Source organism: Xyrauchen texanus, chromosome 50, assembly GCF_025860055.1.
Source record: "Xyrauchen texanus isolate HMW12.3.18 chromosome 50, RBS_HiC_50CHRs, whole genome shotgun sequence".
Taxonomy (NCBI): Eukaryota; Metazoa; Chordata; class Actinopteri; order Cypriniformes; family Catostomidae; genus Xyrauchen; species Xyrauchen texanus.
In genome coordinates, this window is record NC_068325.1 from 13,541,763 (window position 1) to 13,555,741 (window position 13,979).

The window sequence follows — 13,979 nt, forward strand, 5'->3', positions numbered from 1 at the left end:
GCACATGCATTATTTGGGATTATAATGGCACATGGATGGATTTGACGAAGCTAGGTCATGGATCACAGGGCACAGCTGGATCAAAAGGGATCAAACGCGTGTATTTAAATGCATTGATCTATCAGAGGCAGCAGCAGGTGAATTACCATTAAACCAGCTGGAATTCATTTAAGTGAGTCAAAATATAATTTTAATTCAATTTGGGTGCTACATTGATGAGTCTCGGCTTACATTTGTGATCTCAGATCTTAGTACAACCACCTCCAAAGACAGACATTAATATTTTTTTGCCCTGGATATCTGCACACAGGGAGGAGGAGACTACATGGTAGTTTGTTTTGGATTGGATTTTTCTGTCTGGATATAGCCATAAAATCTCACAACAGATATTCTTCTAAACTGATAAAGGACAACACATTTTATTATACTTTATACAACAGTTAGTTCTGGTCTTCTAATCTGATTGGACATTGAATATTTAGAACATGCAGGTGAATAAATGATGACATTGTTTTCACTTTTGGGTAGACTAGGCCATTAAGTACCAGTATATTTGTCACTTTATTCTAACAAATGGAAAACGTTTTGTAAATTGTCTAGGCCAGGCCTATTCAACTGGCAGTCCACGGGCCAGATCCAGCTTGTTTGAAATTTTCAGTGGCCCACTTGAGGTTGTCAGTTGTCTTGGGGACTGTTCACACCAAACGCGCTTTGTGTGTGTTCACACTGTTTTACAATTGTTCTCCTATGCCAACTTGCACTAGACGGATGTAGAGGTTGCACTACAAATAATAATTTTTCATCATTTTGATGGAAGGGGAAGATTAAAAAAATTTAATCACGGAAGACTGACAAGCGTGCGTTCGGAGCAACAGAAAAGTTCTATTAATCAATTTATTCAAAAGATTTTAAAAGTCAAAAGTTTAAATTATTACATCTATAATAAACTCCAGTTACTGTTTAATAAAACATTTAATATCAGTCGGATTTACTCTGTAATGGACCAATTTTGAAAGCACATTTTAGATGATTTTTCTTAAAAACTTTTGTCTCGAGTTACTTGTAATTCCACAGGATTTACAAAAAATAGAAGTTATAAAACACAGATGTTTTATTTATATAGTGAACAAATATTATTGGCCTATTATAGCACAATATCTATAGATAGAAGCTTTTCAGTAACAAAAAATTCTGGCTTGGCCTGCTTGCGCCAAAGATTTTTTCCATCTGCCCCATTTGTCAATGAAGTTGAATAGCCCTGGTTAAGGCTTTCATAGCACCATTGCTGAAGCTTAACAACACATGACTGATAGTGACTCAGAGGCTTCATTACTGCACATAGAAGGCCTATTGTGTGACCAAGCAGAGACTTAAAATAATGTGACAGATTGTTTATCGTGGTGTCTTTCATTTCAAGCAATCTGCCTTTCACAAGCTGCTGACCCTGATTGCATTTACCACTGGTAGCTACTAGAATGACTGCACACTATTGCATAAACTACTACAGAACAAAAGACAATGAGAAATCTGTCCCCACATCACTTGGTCTTTGAAAAGTGAAAACATGTAGCCTAGAAAGCATGGAAAACAATTACAAGCAGGAAAACCCCAAATAATCGGCATTTATCAGAACAGCCGATAAGTATTAAATTTCTCACGTAGAGACATGATATCTTGGGTTTGTCCATTTTTCCATTAGTAAAATGTAATGAAAATTGGTGCACTTTTCATACAAAAGTGGGTGATGGGGTTGCCAATTGGTTTTTATGCCAATATGGGACGCTTAAGCACTGAGCTTTTTATGAGTGCTTCAATATGGGACGTTTCTCCATCCAACCGCGAGAGTGGAGGATTATGGCACTTCAATATGGGACATGATGCCATCAATACGGGACATTTTGCCATCTGAACGGCAGGCAGGACATCTTCATTTCGGCCAAAATACAGGGCATCACAAAATACAACTATTAAAAACCAATCCTGACAACCTTCAAAAGACCTTATGAGCAGTTTTCTGTCCTGGGTAAACAGTTGGGAGAAATTCTAGAGCAGTTGGATGATGGTGGGCATTGAGGGAGGGGTGGCTCTAAATGCCTGGTAGACTTTCGAAAGTGTGAGAAGCAGGTGATTGAGTTGGCTCCCCAATGTCCCAGCAGTGTTATAATAGTTAATGAATACTAAAACGAAAACTAACAAAAATCATTTTCGTTTGAAATTATTGGAAAAAACAAACTAAACAAAAACTCCAAAACTAACTAAAATCAAATAAAAATGATCTCGGATTGATTTTAGCTTTAGTTTTTGATATACTAAGGTGAATATGGGAAAAGTGGGACACTACCGGACATTTTACAGTTCTTGACACTTTGAATTATGATCCAAATGCCACATAACCTAAGATTATACCTTAAAAGAAAGCTTAGGATGTCTTCTACCTTTGTCAAAAGCAAAAATGAAGAAATATACAATACTGAGAAGCAGAACCTTTGAAGAACCTCTTTTGACCAAATCCCAGATTTAAAGCAGTACTGGTAAAGTGGGACAGTGGAAAAATTATTCTCTAGGAAATATCTACAAAATATTTGGAATTAATTTTTATATTTTCTAATACACTTTTAAATCATAAAATTAAGATAACTTTTACTTTTTTTATAACTTTAACAAGATTTACCTAAAATTTCATTGCTTTTCCCAAAAGTGGTCATGAAATGAGCTCTGCCACACATCTCAAATTAAAACCAACTTAAAACCTCAAAAAGATAAAGGGATAGTTCACCCAAAAATGAAAAGTCTCTTATCTTTATTCACCCTCATGCCGTCTCAGATGTGTATGACTTACTTTCTCCTGCTGAACACAAACAAAGATTTTTAGAATTTTTCACCTCTGTCCATACAACACAAGTCCACAGGGTCAAAAACCTTGAAGCTCCAAAAAGCACAAAGTCAGGAGGATAAAAGTAATCCATAAATGGATTAATCCATGTCTTCCAAAGTAACCTAATATGATGAGGGAGATGAACAGACCAAAATATAACTCCTTTTTCCACTGTACATCTTGCAATTGCAGTCTACAGGAGCGATCATGATTTCAAGCTCAATTACACATCCTAGTAGAGCTTTCAGAGTACTAGATGGTGCTGGGAAATATAAGCGAGCTTGAAATCGTGATTTCCAAGTAGACTGCTGATGTCAAGATTTACAGAAAAAGGTACTTAAAAATGCATCTCTTTCTCACTCACACCTATCAAATCACTTCTAAAGAATTATTCCTTTTATTGTGTACTCCCTAAAGATTAGTTTAGTAAAGATTTAAGGAAATACGTATGGATACAATGTGGATCAAACTTAAATGTTCTTTGTCACTTTACCCACCTTCACCCTATATTACCAAATGTGTAACATTAACAATCCACATTAAACATGAAAAAAACACTAGATAGAAGTAGCAAGACTGCCCTTATAAATGTAATGTTTTACTATACTTAGTTCACAATCTTGTTCTGTACACATGGAGCGTATACATTCATGAAACTTTTGTAAATATACATGTTAATAGGGACTAATTTGCACGTAATATGGACTTTCCCAAAAACGTTCTGCCAGATTCACAAACTCCGCGTATTAAAAAATAGCATTTCTGAATGAGTGACGCAAAAATTTGTTCTGCTTGTGTTTCACGAATGAGGCTAATTGAGTTATTTATGGGGATGACAACTACATACTCCGACCAAATCCGAAAACCTCCAGTAGTGAATATCAAGGTCTTTTCAGCTCAGCTGGTAGAGCATGGCACTAGCTATGCCAAGGTGATAGGTTTGATTCTCAGGGAACACACAAACAAATAAAATTGGAGCCTAGAATACACTGTAAGTGGCTTTGGATAAATGCGCCTGCCAAATACATAAATGTAAACACAAATTTCCCTTCTGCGTACAGAACCGGACTGAACAACTAGTTATTAATGCAATGATATCACACTCTTTTGAATACTGACAATGAAATTGATTGAAAAGTGTGCCTCTGCTAAATTACTTTATCAAACCAAAATGCCTCTTGGTTTGATATATTGATATATAACTCATACATTTTTAAGTGTGGCTACAGTGTGCAAACACATTTTGAGGCCACTGTATAAAGATCAATTGAATATGAAGAGAAAGAAATCAAGGGAATTAGATGGCAAGACTCACCACCATCTTGTTAAGGGACACCCAACAGTCTGAAGGGAAGTCCTGAAGCATGGGCACCAAGAACTGCAGACAGCCGTCCCAGTGGCACAGCAGCAACATCATGCCAATTAGATTGAAGATGCGCATTACCGCACTGGCCAGGTCATAGGTCATGTGAAAGATCTGATAGATGAGATAAAAGCAGCAATATATTAGAGTAGCAAAGGAAAGAGTACTTTTTAAGACAAACCAAAACATATTAAAGGAATAGTTTGCCCAAAAGATTCCTATAAGGACAATTGACCCTACACTAAGGCATGCCTTTAAAACATTACTGACCAATCACATTTTTGCAACTGTTGCTGTCCACCATATTGTCAGACTTTTGCTCTTTTCTAAAGTCTATGGATGTACTGTCCATTGTTGGTAGTGATTGGATGAACAATTACTTTGAAGGAATACGGCAGAGCTTTTAAGGCCACGTCCACAATAATCATCACTATTTGAAAACGCCTTAATTTTGCTATGTTTATACATTTTATTTACACTAAATTTATGTTTTCCTCCACCGAAAACAATCTCCATTATCGCATACTTTGGAAAACAATGACGTTAGGAAACTGCAACTGAGATTAGTGTGATCAATCTCCCTTTCACTCTTACGGGACGCTCTGTAAACCTTGTCTGGGTGAGCAATGGTAACAAAGGAGGGGCGGAGCTTAGCGAGGGGTCAATTGCAATGGAGTTACCTTTTTCATTTTTTGGAGGGATTCTCTTAATAGGAAATGGTTTCTAAACTATTTTATGCTCTCTAGATTTGCACTTGTCTGAATATGAGAGAGTTAACATCTGGACATCTTCGCCACAGATTTATGTAATGGTATGCTACATCCTAAAACTACTCATCCTGTCAGATTAGATTCAATATCACTGAATGCCAGGTCAGGGTGATTTGAGCATGTTTGTGAATGGCGAATGTAGCGTGCCAAACTGATACGGTGTTCTTTCTGGCAGGATTGAGAAAAACTAGGGACCGGAGAATTTGTCACTTGGAGACAGCAGTGTGTGTGCCGTTTGTTTGTAGTTACAAAGTGGAGAGGGCTGCTATTGGAGAGTGATCTGGCGCCAGTCCAAGATAAAGCCTTGTGTGGTTGTGTGAGACAGCACTGACACACTCTTCCCATACCAGAAACAAGGCTTGTCACACCTGAGAAAAGCCAAGTGTCCTACATTGGAACTAGGCCAAAAACAGCGATAGAAGAAGACAAGGCGGAGACACAACTTTGGCTTAAGTTGTTAAGATCAAAGCCGCCATGGGTTGTTTGTTTCCAGCTTGAGTAAAAGCAGCACAGGGCACATGATCTTTCAACTGAGACAACACAAAACATAAAACTGAGTGGAAACTTATATTTAAAGAGAAGCATTATTTTTGTTTAGCATTTCATTTGCCATTTCCAAAAACGGAATCCACAACCAGTCTCTTTGATCGGGGTCAGTGCTCTCAAAACTTACAGCAAAATGTATAGGTCACTCTGCATCGGGAGAAAGTATTTTAACATTGAAAAATCACACCAACTTTTACCCCGTGCGACCCCGCATACACAAGCGTGGATGATGTATTTTGGCTTTGCTATATGCAATGCATAATTTAAATAAATTAAAACTGACTGATCTGACTGATCTCAGTTCAGGAGACTCTGCGCTGTCAGTAAAGGGTTAAACGTTCATGTAACAAATCAACATGGTGCCGACCACAGCAGAGTTTGTCTTTGGAGTAAAAGCCAACAAAACTGCATCTAGTAAGAAACCTAATTGTTTTTTTTTACATTGAAGCCTGATGAGTCAAAAAATTAGAGTCTTTGGTTTCATCCAATATGCCATTTTTAAAATCAGAGCGATTTAACGCAAAACTAATTCACTAAAAAGGGAGAAAGGGAGCATTGTATAGCGCTCTATGGAGCTAAGTGCATTCAATCCAAACTTCCTATCAAAAGTTCTGTTTCAGGCTGCAGATGATGTTTGGACCACTCAACATGTTTGGCAGACATGGGACAATTATAATCAGTACATAAATTCAGAATTTATAATGTATCATTTTATTTTAACTTGGTTGGCAGTGATTGGATGATGCTGCCCATTAATTTGAATCAGAAGTATTTATGCTAATTTATTATGTAATGTCTGTAACATCTCAAAAAACATGAATAACCAACACTCCTGGAAACATAATAAACAATTAGATTATTTTTTTTTAAATTGGTATTTAAAATTTCACAACATAGTCCCACTGACCACATATGTGGACATCATTTTTTAGGAAAAGAGTTTGCTCTAGGTAATGTTTATTAGGTGTTTCTAGTTCAAAATCAAAAAGGGAAATGGAAAATGCACACAGCAGTCACAAGCAAATGTTTTTAAAACATTTGATTTAATTTACTCACTAGAAAATAATACTTTAAGTTTACATTCTCCTTTACAAATTGGTTCCACAACCTGTTTGTGACTCTAAGCTTCATGTCCCGGCAATCAAGCAATCAAGAGCTATAAGGAGGCCAAACACAGTGACAAGTGTATTTGACACTGCTATGCAAGGTTGATTCAGTAATTGATGGCCATGACTGGCTCACATTACAACTCTGTAATCAGGAACGTAATTGTCCCATTTAGTGGTGAAAAGAACACATATAAGGGAATCCTCAAAGTCCGCTCAACCCCAGGCAAATAATCACACTGCGGTCCCTTGGAACACCTGGCCTTCTATGTAATCATCTCAAATGCTGCATAAGCACATAAATGTTGCGTACGTCACTTCTAAAGCTCACAATGGGATTTATAAAAAAGTTGTGCGCACCACCACGCAAGCTGTACCCCTTGCGTACACATTCTTTTACTGCTGTGTGTAAATTGGCGGCTCCAATTGGACAAGTAATGAACTGAACAGATGGATTATAAACTCTGCTTCTCATTAAATACACAGCATTTAGAATAAAAAAGTATGTAGCTAAAGGTGCACACAGTAACATTTTCCTCATTAATAAAGTCACACTCCTAAAGACATTAATTGTAATTTTGCAATATATGTCGGAAATCATGAGCACTTACATTAAAATGAAGACTCCAGTCAAATCAGTAACCTTAAAAAGTTGTTTTATTCTACATGGAGAGGGTCCACACATGGGGGCGGCCATGTTAGAATCACATGACCAGCCGAATATTGCTCGCTTAATCTCAGTAACTGTTCTGTTTTTTGACACTTTCACTCATTGATTAAAGTAATCATGGCTGACTTTGAATCCTACATTTATACAATATATAAATACATATCTGAAACTGAAAAATTGTGATTTTAAATGATGCTGCATCCAAACTGCTAGGTGCCACTGTAAATCCAAGATGGCACAAAAAAAAAAAAAAAGTTACTGAGTGCACCTTTAACCACTTGAATCCAAATTAATAGATTTCCAGCTAATATTAGGCTATATTAATTGTATGTAACTTAATGAAAAGGCATTCAAATATAAGCTCTAATTAGGAAATATTGGTAGTGGATGCGCAGACAGTCAAATACAAAACAAAAGGTAAGCTTGCACATTTTATTTTTTAAAAAGCTCTTTTAGTAATTTAGTGATGTCAGACAATATTTTAACACTGCACACATCATTTTATAATCTTTGTTTTGTTTCCAGAATTAAATATTCAACATCTCTAAAAAAAAAAAAAACACCCTTAAAATAATTTAAAACTTGCACAGCTTTATGCTTGCAACAATAAAAAAAACTAATTTCAAGGGATAAGGTATATTCTTTGAAAAAAAAAATATATATTAAAAAATAATATTTCTCAGGTTAACAGATCTTGTTCAAAAAGATGTCTAGATATTTTACTCTAAAACTAGACAAAGAAATAATTTTTTAAATGCTGGTTTCAATACCAATGTACTGAACTGTTTCTTAGACATTGTGGTCAATCAGTTGCTGTTATTAACATTTGTGATGGTTAATTACTCTGGGCTACGTTAATTAGCCTCTGAGCCTAATTAGTCACCAACAACAAAACACCTAGATGGCAACATTGGGAATCAATGAAGAGATTACGCTCTGCTGTTTCCAATTACAGACAAGCAAACTGATGTCAACAGGTAAATAAACATATAGGGACTTTTTGTTCTGCAGACTGATAAATAATTATAATTCTTGGACTTATTCCTAGAAGCCATTTTTGGGTGTATCTTCAACTTTGAGCACTTTTCGCACTCTGGACTTCTTGAAAAAGTCTTGTTAAGATTTGTACAGTCTCGCTCAGGGCCAGTAATAATGTTTAGAGGAGGCAACGTTGATTGTTTAGCCTTTAAAAAGGTTTCTGGGGGCAAAATCTTTGGCGTGGTGAAAATTACACCACAACTGTAGGACAGTTGTAATTTTAGAAACATTGACAGAAATCATTTGCACACAATAAATATTGAAATAGTTAATGTTAATGTCACTCTTTCTTTACAGTTGTAATATAAGATATAATCATTTGTATTTTTATTATGGCTTTTCATAGTTTAAAGGCGCACAAGTGACTTACACTGACACCTAGTGGCCTGGATGTTACATCATTCAAACTCAGTAGTTTTCAGTTACAAAAATCATTGTACAGATTCACCATGTACAGTAAACCAGGAATAATTTAATCCATGAATAAAAATGTCCAATAACAAGGCAGTTACTTAGATTAAGCAAGTAGTATTCAGCTGGTCGTGTGATCCCAACATGGCAACGCATTTCTGAATGTACAACATGTTGAACATTGAGGCGGATGGGCTACAGGGTACCACTACTGCCAGCTTAGAACAGGAATCTGAGGCTGCAGTGGGCACAGCCTCAGATTCATTGCCTGGTATGACAAATCTGGATTTCTGCTGAGGTACACAAATGGTGGGCCCACTGCAGCCTCAGTTTTCTGTTCTTGGCTGACAGAAGTGGAACCTAACGTGGTCTTTTGCTGTTGTAGCCCATTCACCTCAAGGTTCAAAGTGTTGTGCATTCTGGAGATGTTATTCTGCTCACTACAATTGGACCGAGTGATAATCTGAGTTAGTGTAGCCTTTCTGTCAGTTCAAACCAGTCTGGCCATTCTCCGTTGACCTCTCTCATCAACAAGGTGTTTCCGTCCGCAGAACTGCTGCTCACTGGATGTTTTTGGTTTTGCCACCATTCTGAGTAAACTAGAGACTGATGTGTATGAAAATTCCAGGAGATCAGCAGTTACAGAAATACTCAAACTAGACCATCTGGCACCAACAATCCTGCCATGCTCCAAATCACTGAGATCACATTTTTTTTTCCCACATTCTGATGATGGATGTGAACATTAACTGAGGTTTCTGACCCGTATTTGCATGATTTTATACATTGCACTGCTGTCACATGATTGGCTGATTAGATAATCACATGAATAAATAGATGTACAGGTGTACATAATAAAGCGGCCGGTGAATAAAAGAGCTTTTATAAGGTTACTGATATGATGGAGCTCTTCATCTCACATGAGTGGTCATGATTTTAAACATGTTTTAAAATTAATATTCATCTGTTTTCAAGTAAAAATGAATTAATGAGGAAATTATTGAAAGTCTGGGTCTGGCACATGGCTAAAGTGGTGAAATCTGTACATAAAAGGCGTTTAAAAAGTACCAAAAATAAATTATGCAGGCCTGGTTTCCACGTCAGTTGTAATGTTACCTTCAAATAACAAAAAGAAAAAATTTGAAATCGTTTTTTTGTGTTTTTAACAACCCCTCAGACATGAAACTGTCCAAAGAAATATATAAATGGTAGTAGTGTGAGATTGTAGCTTAAAAAGATAGTTCTCCAAATGTAGCATCAAACTTCAAAAGACCCTGTTTGACTACAGCAATAAAGACAAACCCTAAGTTTGCCCATCTTACCTCCTCCCATTGATGGATGTACCGAATGAGTCTGGACAGTCTAAGAAGTCGCAGTAGACTGAGGATCTTGGTGAAACGCACAATCCGCAACGCCCTTGCTGTCTTGTAAAACTCAGAGTCAATCCCTTTCTCTACGATGAGAAAGATATAATCCACCGGAATGGATGAGACAAAGTCTACCACAAACCACGTCTTCAGGTACTTCTTCTTGATCTTTTCAGGGTCCAGTATTATCTCTGTGTTGTCTTCATAGACAATGCCTGTACGAAAGTTCAGTACCAGGTCCATGAGGAAGAAAGTGTCGGACACCACATTGAAGATAATCCAAGGAGTGGTGGTCTCCTCCTTGAAAAAGGTGATGCCCACAGGGATGATAATCAAGTTGCCCACCATAAACATAAGCATTGTGAAATCCCAGTAGAACCTACAGAGATTATATATGAATGAGCAAGTGGATTCAACATGACAAATCTGGTATAAAATACAGCATATGAGTATTGTGGGATGAAATAATTGAGGTTTGAGAACAATAATAATGATCACAGTAGTCAAGGCAGAGTTGCCATTTTATATTATTATGAGAATGTGTTTTGGGAACAATTGTTGTTGACTATAACAGCCCACCTTTATAATTAAGAAATTACATTCAGTTCTCATTTGTTCGCTGAGACAGGGTACACACCCTGTAAATAATAAGAGCCTTGACAAACACGCCCCACGGAGACATGATACATGATATATAGGCGTCATAAAACAGCACTTGTGTGATTTAGCGCCTATTTGGTGATCAATATAGTGCCAATAATTAATAGTTACCTCAACCCGTACAAGGTCGATACAAGGACGCACATAAACGCTGAGAAACAGATACCGGAAGAGCAAAACGGGATCAACTGCGATATCAATTGTGAACCTGAACAAATTGTGTATTTGTGAAGGATTCGAGTGACAAATGAAGGTCTTAGTTGCTTCTGCTGAGGTGTGTCAGTCATTTATTGATCATTTTCTGATATGTTAACATTCGTATTGACACTTTCGCCGTGTCTCGCGCAGGAGCGCCGCGTTTTATTGGTGCCGTGTCGAGTTAAAAACACTGATCTATATATAGACTGATCTTAAAAATAATTTCAGCTATTAAAAACGCGTCTTGAGAGACACCTGCATTCGTGGTGCTGCATTAAAGGAATATTCCGGGTTCAACACAAGTTAAGCTCAGCGACAGGATTTGTGGCATAATATTGATTACCACAAGAATTACCATAAATTCAACTCATCCGTCCTTTTCCTTAAAAAAAGCAAGAATCGAGGCAACAGTGAGGCAATTACAATAGAAGTGAATGGGGCACATTTTTTAGAGGATTTAAAGGCAGAAATATGAACACTTACATTAATGCATCTGTTAAAACTTGTGTAGGCCTATTATTTGAGCTGGAAAGTGGTTTAAATTATAATTTTTACAGTCATTTTAGGGTAGGGTTTATGGCCGTATGTCATCATCAGGCCAACAAAGTTGTAAAATTGGCTAAACTTTACACAGAAAATGTTAGTAAGTGATTTTATTACACTAAAATCAAGTTAACAGGCTGGTTGTTTATGTCTTCTGGCTATACTTTCGAACCAGTGAGTACTTTACCATATACGGATAGGCCCCATTCACTGCCATTGTATGTTCCTCACTGTAAAACCCAGAATTAAATTCTGGGTTTTACAAGTCAAAATTTATTTCTTTTGTAATCAATATTATGCCTCAAATGCTGTTGATTGAGCTTAAGTTTTATTGAACCCTGAATATTACGTTAAACTTAAAAAAAAAATAATTTAGGATGGGCCATTCAAGCCAGGGCCGTTCACACAGAACGTGTCCTCGAGATGCGTTTTTATCAATTGGCACTCTTCAAACGTGGCACTCCTGCACGAGATGCTGAAAAAACAGGAGACGTGGCACAACGTTCAAAGAACGTTAAATAGAAAACAAAAATGAAGGGAAAAAATGCTATTTCAAATGCAATTCTCTGTATTCTTCACAGTGAAATAGTAGCCTAATAGACTGCCAACCTAAACTAAAAATGTGTGCTTGAAAATAAATATGATGACTTTCAAAACTAGCTCGAAAAGACATGTCTTCAGTCTAATCTTGCATTCACAGAGTACGGTTGGTTCATTGGATGGCCCATCGTACGTAATGACCAGAATGCATAAAAGCATGGACGAGGCAACCTTCTAATGATGCTGATGTTTGAAAAAGGACAGTTTTGTTCCTGAGTAATTAATCTTTCTTGGATGGGCTAGAGCATTTAACATTTATCTAAAACATCCCATTAAAACATTGATAAACTTGATTGTAATTGAATTGACACTCCCTTTGCTTTGTGTCCTGGGAGATAAATTAAAGGGATAGTTCACCCAAAAAGGAAAATTCTCTCATCATTTACTCACCCTCATGCTATCCCAGATGTGTATGACTTTCTTCTGCAAAATACAAACAAAGATTTTTAGAAGAAAATCTCATATCTGTAGGTCCATACAATGCAAGTGAATAGTGGCTAGAACTTTGAAGGTCCAAAAAGCACATATAGGCAGTATAAAAGTAATCCATAAGACTCCAGTGGTTTAATCCATATCTTCAGAAGTGATATGATAGGTGTGGATGAGAAACAAATCAATATTTAAGTCCTTTTTTACTATGAATTCTCCTCCTGGCCCAGTAGGCGGTAATATGCATGAAGAATGCGAATCACCAAAAATAAAACTAGTATGAGGAAGTGAAAGTGGAGATTTATAGTATAAAAAGGATATTGATCTGTTTCTCATCCACACCTATCATATCACTTCAGAAGACATGGAGTCCACTGGAGTCGTAAGCAGTGGCATAGCTAAGGGTGGGCCGGGGTGGGCCTGGTCCCATCCAGAATAATAGAGATTATTATTTGGCTTCAAATATATATTTATAAAATATTTATTTATTTTTTAAAAAAGCATACATTCTGATTTCTGAAAATGTGAAAGAACTGTTTGAATGTGCCAATTCTCTGTTTTTAAGGAAATTTAGGTTAAATAAAAATGGACGAAAATTTGGCCCATCCATTTTTATTGAGGCCCAGCCAAAAGCAATTTCCTGGCTATGCCCTTAATTGTATGGATTAGTTTTAAGCTGCCTTTATATGCTTTTTGGACCTTCACTTGCATTGTATAGACCTACAGAGCTGAAATATTTTTAAAATATTTGTTTGTGTTCAGCAGAAGAAACAAAGTCATTCACATCTGTGATGGCATGATGGTGAGTAAATGATGATAGAATTTTCCTTTTTGGATGTACCATTCCTTTAATATAGAACACAGAGGATAATAATTCAAAGTGCTTGCCAGGAGAACAACAAACCAATCGTTGGGGGAAAAGGTCTCCAAGTGTGACATCTAAGAATTAATAGCCTATGGTTTTAATAATTAATTGTTTTATCACACACGTAAACAAATGGTCAAATTCTGGTCATAAGACACTTCACTCATAGTTTTAAGTAACGCATGTATAAAACCTAAAAGGTATTAACGCAAATCGTTTGCGGCTAATTTGCACATTAATTGACTATCGGCCTGTGATAGGATATGTTTATTCCACTCTTAATTGCATTCATTCATTATCATCCTGAGAGGCCATGAGGATCATTTCTTGATTTTGGAGAAGACCAAGTGTCCTGCCCTGTTTCCATGTACAATATGCTGTTTATCCAGCTTTTACGCACGAGAATTTCCCATCAATTTTATGGTTTTAAACACACCTGATGACATTAAACAAAACAGGTTTGTTACAGCTGTCAATCTGGCCCACTTATTGGAGAAAAGTTTTACAAAACCAGGGATCTTGATTACTGATGATATGG

The 13,979-nt window shown here is 36.7% G+C and overlaps 1 protein-coding gene across 1 annotated transcript in view; it reads right to left on the reverse strand.

The window, feature by feature from the left end:
• Positions 1 to 13,979, reverse strand: part of LOC127640919 (potassium/sodium hyperpolarization-activated cyclic nucleotide-gated channel 2-like) — a 41,009-nt gene that overhangs the window by 26,226 nt on the left and 804 nt on the right. Inside the window, exons 2-3 of the mRNA XM_052123632.1 lie at positions 10,102 to 10,525; positions 4,191 to 4,352 (exon numbers count right to left, since the gene is read on the reverse strand). Coding sequence (XP_051979592.1) covers positions 4,191 to 4,352; positions 10,102 to 10,525 — 586 coding nt within the window. The remainder of the gene's footprint in view (positions 1 to 4,190; positions 4,353 to 10,101; positions 10,526 to 13,979) is intronic.